The sequence below is a fragment of the Platichthys flesus genome, chromosome 5 (genome assembly GCF_949316205.1).
Source record: "Platichthys flesus chromosome 5, fPlaFle2.1, whole genome shotgun sequence".
Taxonomy (NCBI): Eukaryota; Metazoa; Chordata; class Actinopteri; order Pleuronectiformes; family Pleuronectidae; genus Platichthys; species Platichthys flesus.
Window position 1 is genome coordinate 25,488,988 of NC_084949.1, and position 16,314 is coordinate 25,505,301.

Genomic DNA, 16,314 nt, shown 5'->3' on the forward strand with positions numbered 1-16,314 from the left:
ATTTGAGACTCTCGGCCTCAGAGGGTTTTTCTCCCGGTGCAGCAGACTCACGTCATGGCCCTGTTGGGATTTCTTGTTTACATGGAAGGTGAAATGAACTCTGTGTAACGGGTTGGGTATCTAACTGGGCGAACACAACATCATTCCCATCAGACTTACCTGTGCAGGGGAGTTGACGGTTGCTGGGTGAAGGTTGGTGACATCAGTGCGCCTGCTGCCTACCTGACTAACACGATGAAGCTTTATTCCTCATCATAATCATTCAGGGAAAAGGGAAATAACGACTTTTTGAAAATATACTTTTGGGCAGACTAACAGAGAACGGCCTTGTTCTCTGTCGGAGGGAAGTCTGTGCTAACGTGATTTTCCAGAGATGCTAAATAACAGCTGTTAAACCTGGAGACTCGTATGGACAGTGAGATGGTTTGTCATGGAACAAAGGACGAGGAGTGATGTGATGGATTTCAAGATCACAACTGCTTCTGTGAAGGATGGGGTGAGTGATTCTAAAAACAGAAATACATTTGCAGTAGGGGTTTTATCAGTCGCCACATTTGGACTGAGCCGCTAGAGCAAACCGACAACAGAACTCGGTGTGAGAAAGATGGATGCTCTTGATTTGAACAATAGACTGAAGGAAAAAATTAACCCTAACCAAAAGGTGTTCTAGGTAGAGGGAGTTTAAACTAAAACGTGTTTCAGAGGATGTCACACCATGTTAAAGCCCTATGAGACAAATTGTGATTTATGAATACGGGCTATACAAATTTTTTTTTGATTGATTTGATTGATTAGCTAGAGGGATGAGAACATGACCCGTCCTCCTCACGTGTTCTTCTGTGAATGTCTTTTATAGTTTGGCAGGTGGAGACTTTAAAGGGGAAAGCCACTGGATACAATATTATCTTATGGGGCAACTGTGACATTTCACGAAAAGTCAATGGAAAAGGTCTTTTCCAACAAATAAAAGTCTGGATCCTCAACAGAGATAAATGTCACCCTGGAAGATAAAACGGCAGAGCCTCTCAGCCCAGTGCCTGAATAAAACCCACTGGGAAACTATCCCACTCAGAAACTGCGTGAGACAAAACACTTGTGATTGGATTTTATATTGTAATTTTTATCTGTTCTCCTCCACAGGTTGAAGCTGGCGCACAAGCTGTGGCTCCGCCCGTCAGGAAGACTCGATCCTTCAAATGTCTCCTGGCCGTTGCCCTCAACGTCCTCATCATCCTCATTGTCGGAGGGGCCTTGCTGGGCTGGTACCTCCTGGGTGAGTACTTCTATCTTGTCTTCTCTATTCAGTACTTATCTAGTTTTAATCCACATGTGAGACATGAGTGTATGCACAGCAGTGATTTACTCACCTTCCTCTCCAACAGAGTTCAGGGTTTGGTTTGAGGAGCCTCGGGTCCAGCAGCAGTACACAGCCTACATGTCCATCCTCAACAGGAACTTCTCTGCTGATCTGTCCACTCACGGCAGCCCTGCGTTCTGGAACGAGGCCATGGGAGTAAAGACCATGGTGAGTAGGGACTGTGAATTCCTGTGATGCTGATGTAAACTGGAATAACTTGGATCACGACAGTCAGAGACTCAAGTGCTTTTGTGTCCTTCCTGATAGAAATACTCTGAAGCTAAATGCATTCTGAGGTAAGACTGTAAATTAGGGAGGTTGATGGTGTTTTTCTGTTTCTTCTTTCAGGTAGCAAAGATAATGAGAGGCTCAAGTCTTTCTCGATACTTCATCGACACCAGTGTCTTCGCCTTTGCGTACGTGGATCAAACTTTTTCATGTACAGATCGATAATAACTGCAAACTGTGAAACCAGTGTGACTGAACTGGCTCCAGTCTGGTACCATCTTAGCTGAAAGTGGATGTTCCTGCCCAGATCCAGGACAGCCGGGTTCGACCAAACATAACTCACCGTGTTGCCACATTCATTACCTGTACCTGAAAAAGTTGTGTTTTTATCAGCTTTTGTTTGTTTGATTGAAGGATTAAGCAAAAACTACAGGACGGATTACCATCAACTTAGAAGGATGCAATATTGGTCAGGGAAGAACTCATTGAAATTTGGTTTGGGGAATTTACAACTGCCCAATAGCAGAATCGGAATCATCCTCACCAGTCACAATCATTAAGTTTCCAAAACTAAAAACAGATCATCTGGCTCACTCACAGGAAATGCTTGAGTGGCCTTCCACATGTGCATACCGCTTGAACTTTCCGATCAATGCTAATGGTCGTGCGTGTTGTTCTCCGCTTTGTTTGTTTCAGAAATGGTAGTGTTGTTGCTCACGTCTGGATAGTGATGTCGGTGCCAAGCAGCCATGTTGGGTGGCTAACGCAGACGAAGGTCGCTACGAGCCTGGTGAAGGGCTTGAGGGATGCTGGAGGCTCGGGGGAGGAGGGACCGATGGTCAGTGTCGATGGATACCTCATCCACCTCCCTTCGCTGTCGGTCAGCGGTGAGAGAAACAGAGGAGAGGGGGAACGTGCATGTTTGATATGAACAATCCTCACTTTGGCATCATCTTCTTTGGCTTGAGCTTAAAGATTACAGAACTTTAGAGACCTTTAATAGGATCTTTCTCCTTTTTGAAGGACGTTATCACAATGAGATACGACTTCAGTGTCAAAACCTCAGCATGTGTTTAAGTTAACTTTCCAGAAACGAGCATGACAGAAGATGGCGTGTGATGTTAGCATCTAAGCTGGGACACTCATAGTCACACGTGGTTAGCCAACACTAAGCTCTTGGCATTAGAGGTAAGCTAATGCTAGATTTCTATTGTATTCAGTAAGAGAAACTGACACAAGCCACAAGGGTTAGAGCCTGTGACGGCTTCATCTGCAGCCACAGTGTGACCCGCAAGCTGCAACACTTTCATTTCTCTTAGTTACCCACAGACACATCACAACACAGGGCTTATTGTGTTCTCTATATGTAGCGTTTAGTTAACTTTTGTCAATCATTGAGTTTTAGATTAATCTTTCTGTTTTACCAGTTCTGAGGAGGTCTCCTGATGTCCATGGCTCACCTGGCAAAATGGTTTGACCCAGGAAACAGTGGATTTAAATACAGGAAGTGCCAATAAGTGTGAAAGTGGGATCATCACCTGGTATATCATCCCTTTAGTTAGTTAGTTTGTTCATAGCTGCTGTTTATATCAGTTCCTTTTACCGCTTTAGGGCCCATTCCTTGTTTGTGGGAAATTAAGTTTCCTCTTTCTCTGGCTGAATTAATTCATTGTTTTCAGAACCATCTATGACTCAGTGCCTTTTAGCTCACTCTCTTACACAAGCTAATGTTTGTTCCTGTACCACACCAATATTTGCCAGCTATGCTAAAATCCATATTTTAAACACACGACTTACTCATTATCATCAGTATGCTTTCCCTAAGACTGTTCCTACCACCAGAAGGTGTTGTCCGGTGGCCTTGTGGCTCTCAGTGGCCCCGACACACAGCGTTCCTCCTGTCGGTGGCACCTCCAGGCGGAACCTGGCTCCCAGCTGGAGCTACGCGTGATGATACTGCTGGCACAGTGCCAGGACCGGCTGTCGGTGTTCGATTCCCTCACCCCCACCGATACTCGCCTCATCTCATCGTGAGTCTCTTTCATGGATCTTTCACCGGCTGTGACACATTTGCTCAATCCTGACCCTCTGTGTGACGATGGTTGACCTTTGGAGATATGCAAATTCTCTTATTTTTATCTTCTCAGTGTTGATGGCTGCAGTCAACAGGAGCGTTGGCCCAGAATCATGTCTTCAGGGGAGTTGATGACGGTGGTTTGGACACAGGGACTTGACAACTTCATGGACCCCTTCTCTTTGTCCGCACAGGCCCGGGACCGCCAAGGTGAGACCATCTAAACCACCACACCTTCCTAACTAGTCCTAAAATCCTCCCACTAGCATGCTGACCCAGAGGTTGACGGCCGAGGTGTTGGTGAAGAGGTTGGATCGACACACCAGGTTCTCTCCTCAGAGATCTGTGAAGCTCAGTCCTGGATGCCAGAGAATTCAATTCATTACCTTTTGGATTCATATTGTGAATTGAAATATTTCTCTCCCAGAGTGTAATTCGACCATAGAGCTGTGGGCAGTGTCAGGGTACCAGGGGACACTGAGGACCCCCTTCTACCCAAGCTACTACCCTCCAGACACCAACTGCACCTGGGTCTTTATTGTAAGACACGCCCTAATCCTTTTTCATTCTCTGCCGGTTGATTTAATGATTGTTGCGTTGATGCCTGACTTGTTTTGTTTGGTGTGTGTTTGCACCTCATTGTATTTTTGTATTTACTCTAGGTGCCCAGTTCATGGATGGGTCTGTCTCTGGAATTCAAGGGCTACAAGTTGAACAGAGCTGGTGACACTGAGGTCTGCACCCAGGGTCAGTGGGTCATCCAGAACCGCAGGTGAGTCTAGACTAGATCAGCAGAACTCTGACTCTCTGTAGTGAAGTCTGAGAGAGTTTTTTATACTATGAAGTTAGTACTTGGGTCAACAAATATACGGTAAATGTTGAATTGCGTTTCATCCATATCATGACTTATTATTTGTTTGACTTTATGTCGCTTATCTTTCCACAAATTACAATGTGTACCATTTTGACTTATGTATCTAAGGATCGAAATGAGAATAACCCGAAAGGTCCTCAACACGCTCAGACCTACTTTAATATTTCTTTAGTGTTTTTCTTACTTCTCATCGACTCTGTAGAGAAACGTACATTAAGTGGAGTTTGATCCCAGCGTCTCTGTCCCTTGCCCAGACTGTGCGGGACCAGGAGTGCTCAGCCGTACACTGAACATCTGTCCCCGCTGTCCAGGGTGGTGACCGTCCTCCTGACGTCCCAGGTGTCACTCACAGGGCCGGGCCTCCAGCTGCACTACAGCGTCTTCAACCTATCAGATCGTAAGCTGTGGATGCAGGGGAGAAACAGACAAGACGTTTAGATTAGAGAGAGAGAGATGATTTGCTTCAGTTGTGTACATTTTATCTAATTGTGTATCTGTGTGTTGTGTAGCTTGCCAAGGCAGGTTTCTGTGCACCTTTAATGGCCTGTGTGTTCCTGCCTGTGATGGAATCAAGGACTGTCCCAATGGACTCGATGAGAGGAACTGTGGTATTTCCATCAATGCTCGTTTCCACATAATGTATTTTTTGCCTTTGAGACACAACAACAATTGATAAGTTCACAGAAGCCCAGTAAAGTCCAACGCATTTATATGTTTGAGCCATTTACTGCCAGATGAAAGTGGTATTATAACAGGACTTCCTGATTGTTTGAAGTCTTGACACAAGGGTACAACAACATGGGGGGTTCAGGTGGAAACAAACCACAAGCCTCCAATACACAACTTGTGATGCCACTTGTGACGGTTGAGCCAGTTTTATGTGACAGAATTGGCTAACAGCAGAAATGTTTAAAAATTTGAGACACGAGCCTTGTGGATGTGCCGCTGCGTAGGAAAGCAAGCTGGCTTTAAAAGTCAGAGTGATGCTAACCGGATTCGATGGGCCTGCTTCTTCCCCTTGATTTCTTTTCTCCACTGTGAACGGTGGATTTAAATATAGGAAGTGCCAATAAGTGTGAAAGTGGGCTGATCACCCAGTATATGATCCCTTTAGGGAGTTTGTTAGTTAGTTAGTTGGTTTGTTCATATTTATATCAGTTCCTTTTACCTCTTTAGGGCCCATTCATTGTTTGTGGGAAATTGAGTTTCCTCTTTCTCGGGCTGAATTAATTCCTTGTTTACAGAAACATCCATTACTCAGTGCCTTTCAGCTCAGTCTCTTACACAAGCTAATGTTTGTTCCTGGCCCGCATGAGTAGTTGCCAGCTATGCTAAAATCCATAGTTTAAACACACAATTTACTCATTATCATCGGTATGCTTTCCCTAAGACTGTTCCTACCACCAGAAGGTGTTGTCCGGTGGCCTTGTGGCTCTCAGTGGCCCCGACACACAGCGTTCTTCCTGCCGCTGGCACCTCCAGGCGGAACCTGGCTCCCAGCTGGAGCTCCGCGTGATGATACTGCTGGCACAGTGCCAGGACCGGCTGTCGGTGTTCGATTCCCTGATCCCCAACGATACTCGCCTCATCGCATCGTGAGTCTCTTTCATGGATTTTTCACCGGCTGTGACACATTAGCTCAATCCTGACCCTCTGTGTGACGATGGTTGACCTTTAGAGATATGCAAATTCTCTTATTTTTATCTTCTCAGTGTTGATGGCTGCAGTCAACAGGAGCGTTGGCCCAGAATCATGTCTTCAGGGGAGTGGATGACAGTGGTTTGGACACAGGGACTTGACAACTTCATGGACCCCTTCTCTTTGTCCGCACAGGCCCGGGGCCGCCAAGGTAAGACCATCTAAACCACCACAGCTTTCTAACTAGTCCTAAAATCCTCCCACTAGCATGCTGACCCAGAGGTTGACGGCCGAGGTGTTGGTGAATAGATTGGATCGACACACCAGGTTCTCTCCTCAGAGATCTGTGAAGCTCAGGCCTGGATGCCAGATAATTCTAGATTAACTTTTGGATTCATATTGTTAATGGATATATTTCTCTCCCAGATTGTAACTCCACCATAGAGCTGTGGTCATGGTCAGGGCGCCAGGGGACACTGTGGACCCCCTTCTACCCAAGCTACTACCCTCCAGACACCAACTGCACCTGGGTCTTTATTGTAAGACATGCCCTCATCCTTTTTCTTTCTCTGCCGGTTGATTTAATGATTGTTGCATTGATGCATGACTTGTTTTATTTGGTGTCTGTTTGCACTATATTGTATTTTTGTATTTACTCTAGGTGCCCAGTTCATGGATGGGTCTGTCTCTGGAGTTCAACGGCTACAAGCTGAACAGAGCTGGCGCCACTGAGTTTTGTACCCAGGGTCAGTGGATCGTCCAGAACCGCAGGTGAGTCTAGAACAGATCAGCAGAACTTGCTGAACTGAAGTCTGAGAGAGTTTTTTACACTATGAAATTAGTACTCAGGTCAACAAATATACTGTAAATGTTGAATTGCGTATCCGTATCCATACCTTGCTTGCTATTTGTGTGACTTTATGTCGCTTATGTTTCCACAAATTACCACGTGTACCATTTTGACGTATGTACCAAAGAATCAAAATGAGAATAACCGAAAAGGTCGGTGAACCTCAAACTACACAACAACACGCTAAGACCTACTTTAATATTTTTTTAGGCCAAACCTGGAGGCGGCAATAAATAGACCACATACGAAAGTAATCATCAGCATACACTTAGGTCATACACCTGTCTGTGGTGAGACATGTGACAGGAAGCCTGTGAAATGTTTCCACACAGGTCATGGGGTGCAGACCTTTCAGTTGGTTTCATCAACAGCTGCTTGACAGACTTATGTATAAACACCACACACACACACACACACACACACACAAACACACACACACACACACACATCAGACTACTGACATCAGAACGCCAATGCAGAAAGGTGCTTATTTAAAAAAAATAAAATAATGGATATTAAAAATAAAAATGTAGCGTTCAAATCATCCCACTGTTCGATTCTGTATTGAGCAACAGGGGGCAGCAACATCCCATGTGTGGCTATTTACTTTAAAATGATAAATCTTTAGTGTTTTTCTAACTTCTCGTCGACTCTGTAGAGAAACGTACATTAAGTGGAGTTTGATCCCAGCGTCTCTGTCCCTTGCTCAGACTGTGCGGGACCAGGAGTCCACAGCCGTACATCGAGCGTCTGTCCCCGCTGTCCAGGGTGGTGACCGTCCTCCTGACGTCCCAGGTGTCACTCACAGGGCCGGGCCTTCAGCTGTACTACAGCGTCTTCAACCTATCAGATCGTAAGCTGTGGATGCAGGAGAGACACAGACAAGAGGTTCAGTTGTGTGCATGTTATCTAATTGTGTGTCTGTGTGTTGTGTAGCTTGCCCAGGCAGGTTTCTGTGCACCGTTACTGGCCTGTGTGTTCCTGCCTGTGATGGAATCAAGGACTGTCCCAATGGACTCGATGAGAGGAACTGTGGTATTTCCATCAATGCTCGTTTCCACATAATGTATTTTTTGCCTTTGAGACACAACAACAATTGATAAGTTCACAGAAGCCCAGTAAAGTCCAACGCATTTATATGTTTGAGCCATTTACTGCCAGATGAAAGTGGTATTATAACAGGACTTCCTGATTGTGTGAATTCTTGACACAAGGGTATAACAACACGGTGTATTCAGGGGTGAAAACAAACCACAAGCCTCCACCACACAACTTGTGATGCCACTTGTGACGGTTGAGCCAGTTTTATGTGACAGAACTGGCTAACGGTAGAAATGTTTAAACATTTGAGACACGAGCCTCTGTGATGTGCCGCTGCATATGAAAGCAAGCTGGCTTTAAAGTCAGAGTGATGCTAACCGGATTCGATGGCCCTGCTTCTTCCCCTTGATTTCTTTTCTCCACTGTGATGGCAGACGGTTCCTCCCAGTATAAATACATGTGGTATTTGGCAGCTCATTAAAACACAAGGCCAATATTTGTTTTGTTCTTTATGTGTTGATATAGCCGGGTCATGAAGTAGCCTCCAAATACTATAAAAAGCGCATTTATTGCTTTGTTATATAGTATTTAAATTGCATAGATTGTCATATTGTGTGTGTGTGTGTGTGTGTGTGTGTGTCAGTGTGTGTGGCTCAGTACCAGTGTCCAGAGGATGACAGTAGATGTGTGGACTACACCAAGTTGTGTGACCAACAGCCGGACTGCCCTGGAGCCTCAGATGAGATGAACTGCACTCAAGGTAACACACACACACACACACACACACAACACATAAGATAAATGCTTCTTTACATGCTGTTGTGTAGAATATTTACTGGAGGTCATGGGTAAAGTGACACTGGGAAACACACAGGGTGGATACGTGCTACAGCTGCAGCAGTTTGTGTTTTCATCTGTGTGTGTGTGTGTGTCCAGGTGTACAGTGCACAGATGTGACGTATGTGTGTGCTGATGGAACGTGTCTGAAGAAGCCAAACCCAGAGTGTGATTCTGTTGCCGACTGCCCAGATGCCTCAGATGAAAAACAGTGTGGTCAGATAACACAAAAGCACACACACACACACACACACTTTGCAAATAAAGAGAGCAAGTACATGCTAAATACTGTGTGTGTGTGTGTGTGTCTGTGTGTGTGTGTGTGTTTAGACTGCGGCCTGAGGCAGGCCTCCAGTCGTATTGTCGGGGGAACCAACGCCTCGGAGGGGGAGTGGCCATGGCAGGCCAGCCTTCAGGTGCGGGGGGGCCACGTCTGCGGGGGGGCTCTCATCTCCAACCAGTGGGTGGTGTCCGCCGCCCACTGTTTCTATGACGACAGGTACGTGCAGGAAGAGAGAGAGAGAGAGAGGAGGAAGTGGTGGGATGAGCGAGGTGTTATAAAGTGCTGCCTCCACAAACTAAATAAATAAATAATTAATTATTATTTCTCTGTTTTCTTTGAATTTCCTTTATTTTCAGAGCTTGTGTTGTGTCTTTGCTGTTCAGACTTTAAGTGTAAAAGCCTGTTTGACTCGAAATCAGCATATTTCTGTATTAATATAAATTTCTATCTATGACCAGAACCGACCGAGGCCAAACTTAAAGCGGCGACATCCTGTTGAGGATTAAAAACTGCTCGGCTTGTTTTTTTACTGTTTTTATAATTAATAATTAGTAATTATTAAAGTTTGCATTTACTGAATCGTAAAACTTTTACGAGGCTTTTGTATGCAAAATAAATTTACTTTTAAAAGACACGAAAGAGGTAAAATTATTGAGATACTGAATCTGGGGATATTTAGTTCTTAATCGATAGAGAATGAACAAGTATAAGATAAAGCTCCTATAACATATGACAGGTGACCTTCTCTTCCTCTTCCTCCTCCTCCTCCTCCTCCTCCTCCTCCTCCTCCTTCTCCTCCTCAAGGCACAGCTCCGCCTCCTTGTGGACAGTCCACCTGGGTAAACTCCTCCTCAGTCCCAGCAGCCCCACAGAGGAGGTGGCCCGAGTCCTGGAGATCCATCTCCACAAAGACTACGACAACAGAACCTCCGACTACGACCTGGTCCTCCTGAAGCTGGACCGCCCCCCCTCCCCTCCGCAGCCTGGACCGGCTCTTCCCGTCTGCCTGCCCCCGCCGACCCACCCGCTGGATCCGGGCCTGCTCTGCTGGGTCACCGGCTGGGGGGCTCTCAGCGAGGGGGGTGAGAAGGGAATGGGAGGGTGAGGTGTTGGTAGACAGTGGGATTTAGTATTAAAATGGATTATGGACATTTCCTGCATATACTGGGAGCGGTTGACCAATCAGAGCAGACTGGTCTTCATGGGAGGGGGGGCTTTAAAGAGACAGGTGGTAAAACCAAGTGTTTCAGACAGAGGCTGAAAAGAAGAGCTGCAGCAACTGACAGTTTGTGGAAAGGGATGTTTTCTGAACATATGAAACTTCAATAGTAATAACACAGTTAAAAAATATCATGAATTAGTCTCCTTTGAATTAGTGACTTTTAAAGATTTTTCCTTTAGGAAACGTACAACTACATCTAAGTCCCACAGTCTCATTGCAATTAATACCAATGAGTAATGAGAGCTCACTTTAGCTCATGAAACAAACCTTTTTTCAGCTGAGTTTGCTCCAAGTTGTTCAAATGCTAATAATTACATCCTGATAAATTGTTTTTTCATGATCACCACAAGAAATTCAATAAATCCCCCAAGGACTGTAAAGCTCTAATCTTTAAAAAATCTTTTCCACAGGACAAAAGGTCAAGGAATGTATGTATTTAAAACAAAATATATTAAACCTTCACTAAACCTTGTAAAAAGAAGCTTTTACAATAACTATGCAGCTTTATAAACATTAACAATCTTAAAGTGGACTTTTATTTGGTGCACTTGACTTGTAGGTTTCATTTTTATGGAATTAAGTCCAAACACAGGTTTTTTATAGTTTTGCAATAAAGTTGTTTTATTCCTGTTCCTGGACGAACATAAAACTTTATGTTCCACTGGCTTTTTTTGTGTTATGCAATAATAACACATAATTTTCACAGGATGTGATCTAATGTTGTTTTGTGTGGTCTTTAAAAAAAAAGGCAGTTCATCAGTCGCACGTTGAATGTCACACCTAAAGTTTCCTGAGAATTGACGGGATGTTGTTTTGCTTGTTGTTGTGATAAACATCCATAAGTTTAATGTTTGACTTTACGAGGTGAGTTCTGTTCAAGTTGACGAGTCACTGAGGAGCTGATGTCCAGCCCTCGAATTAAAACCGAGCAGTGAAGACGTCAGTAGCGTGAGGGAGAAGAGAAAATATAGTTTATTTTTTTGTCTTTACTAAAAAGAGGAAAAATCTGTTCTAATCTACTCACTGACCTGTTTGACCTTTGACCTCCTCCAGGCAAAGCCAGTAATGCGCTTCAGAAGGTGGACGTTCGTCTGGTCAGTGAGGAAGACTGCGTCCGCTCCTACGGCAGCGTGATCACTCCCAGAATGCTTTGCGCTGGTTTTAGCGCTGGAGAGAAAGACGCCTGTCAGGTAGGAACACACACAACCACAGATTGTTTCCTCTCCACGTCAGTGAAGCTTTAATTTAAAGCTGCATCATAATTAATGTTTTATCTAAACCATGGATTCAATTACTATGTGAAATGGAAGATGGCACTTAGCAGCTCGCAGAGAAGTTGATCCACCATCCTAAATGTTTTCTGCTTTGTTTTAACATTTTTATTTCTCCGGTTGAGTCTTATCTCCTCAGCGTTGCTTTGAGCTGAAGTGAAAAAGCCTTAAAACTATGAGCCCATAAAAGTCTGGCCATTCTTTTCTGTCTGAAGCCGACTGAGCCAGGGAGATAATTAGCCAAGCTCAACCCAAACCTGATGTTTTCCCAGATTACAGGCACGTGTAATATAACAAAAATCTAGTAAATAGCTGGGCGAGTGTGATCAGACCCAAACCCCGATATCATTTCCAGACCTCTGTGGTCCAGACCCACTCGGGTCGAGACAGCAGACAGTTGGAAGCATGGAGCTGAACACAGTGAATCTGTATTTGTCAGTTGAACTGAAATCACAACTCCACCTGCTAATGCTGCTGTTTGTCTGCTGGGTGTGTGTGACACTTTCACATCCACAGTGTGATCACACTCTCACTTACTCTCACTCTATAAAAGAGCTGCTTGCAGGTCACTGTGCTGCCCCCTAGTGTACTACATGCTGATTGCAAGCTTACATCAGAGCAAACGTTAAACTGTGCACTACAAACAGCTTCCTACTATTCAGTAAGGTTCCTATAACATAAAACATTTGAGGAAATTGAATGTCAATAAAAAGATCCAGTCCGGATGTATTTAGTTCCCCCTTATTATCTAGATATTGACCATCATCTTTTAGTACTATTGTCTTTATTGAACATAGAGCTGTCATAACTCACTTCATGCCACTGTAACACTTCCTGTCTCTGTCAGGGGGACTCCGGGGGTCCCTTGGTCTGTCAGGGGCCGTCCGGTCGCTGGTTACTGGCCGGGGTGGTGAGCTGGGGCAAAGGCTGCGCGCGCCCAGGCTACTATGGCGTCTACACTCGTATCACCAGGCTCACTGACTGGATCAAGAAGGTCATCGCCCCCCCCTGAGTCCCTGAGGATCCATGTCATCATCATCAGGACAAGTGATGATGTACATGATGTTTCAGCTTTTCATCTATACAGTAATAAAAACCTGCCAAAATACAAACATATAATGAAATGTGTAATATGATAATACATATTCAAATAAAATTCTCTCTCTCTGAATCTATCTATCTATCTATCTATCTATCTATCTATCTATCTATCTATCTATCTATCTATCTATCTATCTATCTATCTATCTATCTATCTCTCTATCTATCTCTCTCTCTCTTAATCTATCTTTTTATCTATCTATCTATCTATCTATCTATCTATCTATCTATCTATCTATCTATCTATCTCTCTTAATCTATCTTTCTATCGATCTATCTATCTATCTATCTATCTATCTATCTATCTATCTTTCTCTGAATCGATCTATCTATCTATCTATCTATCTATCTATCTATCTATCTATCTATCTATCTCTCTCTCTCTGAATCTATCTTTCTATCTATCTTTCTATCTATCTATCTATCTATCTATCTATCTATCTATCTATCTATCTATCTATCTATCTATCTATCTATCTATCTATCTATCTATCTATCTATCTATCTATCTATCTATCTATCTATCTATCTATCTATCTATCTATCTATCTATCTCCCTGAATCTATCTATCTATCTATCTATCTATCTATCTATCTATCTATCTATCTATCCTCCCTCCCTCCCTCCCTGGAAATGAGCCACAATCCACAGGAGATACTTGGAAGATCATATTATTTTCCAGTGTAATTATTATTTTATTATTCTGTAAACCATAACGACACTCGTGCCCTGTGAAGCGTATCAACAGTTCTCAAACTGGCCCCTGGGGGCCACAGAGACCATCCATCATCCCAGTTGTCAACACAGTTGTTGTTTCACAATTGTGAAATGTTTAAAATCACCTTCACTTTTCAGTTGGGAGGGAAAGTGACGATATGAACAGCAATGTTTCAACTATTGACGTAATTGTGAAAAAGAAATAACACAGATTATGATGATAACTTGATTTGCTTGTAGAATATTCCATTCATATTAATGTTAACAAGTTACAGAGCATAGTCTGATTGTAACTTGTTGCAAATGCTGGTAAAACTCAAAAGGGATGTCAAGACATATACATTTTCTTATCATCTTTATGTCAATGCAAAAAACGGTGCTGTCGCAAAACTTTGCATTGTGTCCAATGGGGGAGGGGGGGGTAATTTATTGAGGTCAAGGTCATAACAAGTATCAGGTTGGAATGCTCATTCATTAAAGATTTGAATGCATTCTAAATCAGTACTAAAACTGCTTCACCTGAATGTCACAGCCCTTGCATCTGAATGACAATGGTTGAGTTTCCTCATTAACAACCCAGGTGGGACTTGAACCCACAATCCCCAGCTTCGGAGGCTGATGCCTTATCCATTAGGCCACTGGGTTGATGGATCACCAGTATTGTTACTTGTAAATCTACCCAACCCAGTCCACATAGATGCACCAACATGATTTTCATCTGAGGTTCATCGTCGATTGTTCTTCTTTTAGAAAATAAACTAAAATCACACGCATATCCTCAATTTCCTCCATCGCAACAAAACATTCTCATTTCATTAGCATCTGAAAATAAAATAGTTTCCTAAAGATGTGTCTCTATCCACTGTGTGAGATCATAACCAGTTTCCCTGGGGGGTCTCAGGAAACTATAGCATCTCAGTTTGCTTTTCATCGTGAGGAGAGCAGCAGAAAAAAGACGTCTGCAGCCTCTTCAATCAGTTCTTCTTCAGAAAGCCAATCAGTTCTGCATTCAGACGATTCAGCAGCTCATCCATGTGTCGTACAGATCGGCCCTCAGACTCCAATCAGTGTAATTCACCAGGAACACGAGTGTGGTCCAGAGCAGAGGAGTGATTATCAGAGGAGAGAGAGCCAGGAGGAAAAGGTCGGCAGCGTAGGATGTTGATTAAATCATGGACATCGGCCATTTTGCTGCTCTTTTGTTTTGCTTTGCCTGTAACAACAGATGGAGCAGACCTATTTCCAGCCCACACAGTAACAAGTGCCATCTTTCCTCAAATCTCATTAGACGAGCGACCGCGGCGTTCACATTCATGAACAAACATGCTGCACTGGAACATCATCATCCACATGAAAATCTATTTTTAGAAGTGCAGAGTCTTTCCAGAGCCATATTTCACGAAACGCTGTTTGTTTTTTGCGTGAGTGAAACAAGTTAAAATCGAATAACAATGAGACTCATGCGCTGGAGGGACTTCTGCTTGGATTGTCAGAGTGTTTCAGGGTTTTGTTAACATGATTATCTACCGTTAGAGTCTAGAAGCGCATACGTGGAGCCACAATAAACTAAATGAAGGATACATTCTTTAAAAAGGAGTAAAAATCTCCATATTTTGTTATTCATATTTTGTACCTCCACCAATGAAGCTTTGTTTTCATTGCTGTTTGTTTGTGTGTCAGTAAGATTACACAAAAAACCGTTGGATGGGTGGGACACAGGCTAAAAAAGAACATATTGACTCTGGGACCAGGTTTTATTAAAGCTCTGGATCCAGGATTCTTCTTCTTCTCATCACTGGGAAGTCAAATAAAAGCTGAGGAGACCCTGGAGCCCTTGAATGACCAGAGTCTGCAGAGGAGAGGCTGCCAAGTGAAGCTGAAGGTTGACGGATGCCATGACCGACTTTTCTTGGCTGAAGGCAGTGATGACTCTCTGCAGATGTTTTTCTCTGCTCCGTCATCTGTTGGCTGGTTAGAGCTTCACATGCGTTGGGTTAAAGAGTTCTCAGGTCGATGCAGGGGAGTGAGAGCAGATACTCTACGTGTCCGAGGACTGTTGACCCCGGGATGTGGTTGAGGGGTGGAGGAGGTCAGACAAATGCTGTGCAGCAAGGTCGTGGAGGCTTTTAGAGGTGAGGAGGAGGGTTTAGTGAATAATGCGTGATTAAACTCTCTTGACACACCTTTCCCCTCTTCCTACAACTTAGGGTTAGGGTTAGTAGTAACTCTACTACAACTTGTAGAAGAAGAAGAAGAAGAAGATACATTTATAACTTATCTGTACACGTAGATGTTGAAACAATGATCAGTTTCTAATCAAGGTCAAATAAAAGTACACAATTTTACCTGAACCACAGTGAGCAACCAGACTTGCTCCCCTGGGCTGTAGTCCCTTGCACAGATCTATAGACCTACACAAACCTCATTCTGTTCCGTTCTCTGTATGAAATTGCCCTCATATCCAACTGCTGATTTGAAATCAATCCTTCCACTTGACGGCGGTGCAGAGTGATTGTTTGAGTGTGTCACGTATCGCTGTGCTCAGCATGAATCATCAGCCAGCTACTGGACCTCTGCACCGAGAGCAGAGACCTCTCGTCAGAAAGAAAATGATTCAAGGTTTCAGGCCAAGTGAAAAACACCCTGAGATGAAATTAAAGTATTCGGCAGTTTCCCAAACGTCCTCTCTGACCTCAGAGCCTCCAGTAGGTCTCATTCACTGGAACATACTTCACATTGCACAACTGAGCAGCCGTTTATCAAACTCTCCACAGCTGCTCAAACCACACAAACACACTTGAGTGCAAATCTGTTGTTTAA

At 43.7% G+C, this 16,314-nt stretch overlaps 1 protein-coding gene and 1 non-coding gene across 2 annotated transcripts; one reads left to right on the forward strand and one right to left on the reverse strand.

Annotated features, from left to right (window-relative positions):
- Positions 1–457: 457 nt before the first annotated feature.
- LOC133953484 (transmembrane protease serine 6-like) lies at positions 458–12,770 on the forward strand. Its single transcript, XM_062387408.1, has 17 exons — positions 458–496; positions 1,141–1,273; positions 1,383–1,525; positions 1,706–1,773; positions 2,282–2,465; positions 3,428–3,615; positions 3,733–3,869; positions 4,087–4,199; positions 4,322–4,431; positions 4,788–4,930; positions 7,958–8,056; positions 8,706–8,822; positions 8,999–9,115; positions 9,230–9,398; positions 9,987–10,264; positions 11,458–11,594; positions 12,523–12,770. Exons 1-17 carry the CDS (start codon positions 458–460, stop codon positions 12,685–12,687), a joined length of 2,340 nt encoding a protein of 779 aa, XP_062243392.1. The 3' UTR covers positions 12,688–12,770.
- Positions 12,771–14,066: 1,296 nt separating this feature from the next.
- trnar-ccg (transfer RNA arginine (anticodon CCG)) lies at positions 14,067–14,139 on the reverse strand. The gene has a single exon. It is a non-coding gene; the product is annotated as a tRNA-Arg (tRNA).
- Positions 14,140–16,314: the final 2,175 nt, after the last annotated feature.

Coding starts and splice junctions, on each gene's coding strand:
- LOC133953484 (XM_062387408.1), top strand. CDS start 458: ATGGATTTCAAGATCACAACTGCTTCTGTGAAGGATGGG. Junction 8,057..8,705: donor ACTCGATGAGAGGAACTGTG/GTATTTCCATCA, acceptor TGTGTGTGTCAG/TGTGTGTGGCTCAGTACCAG. Junction 9,399..9,986: donor CACTGTTTCTATGACGACAG/GTACGTGCAGGA, acceptor CTCCTCCTCAAG/GCACAGCTCCGCCTCCTTGT.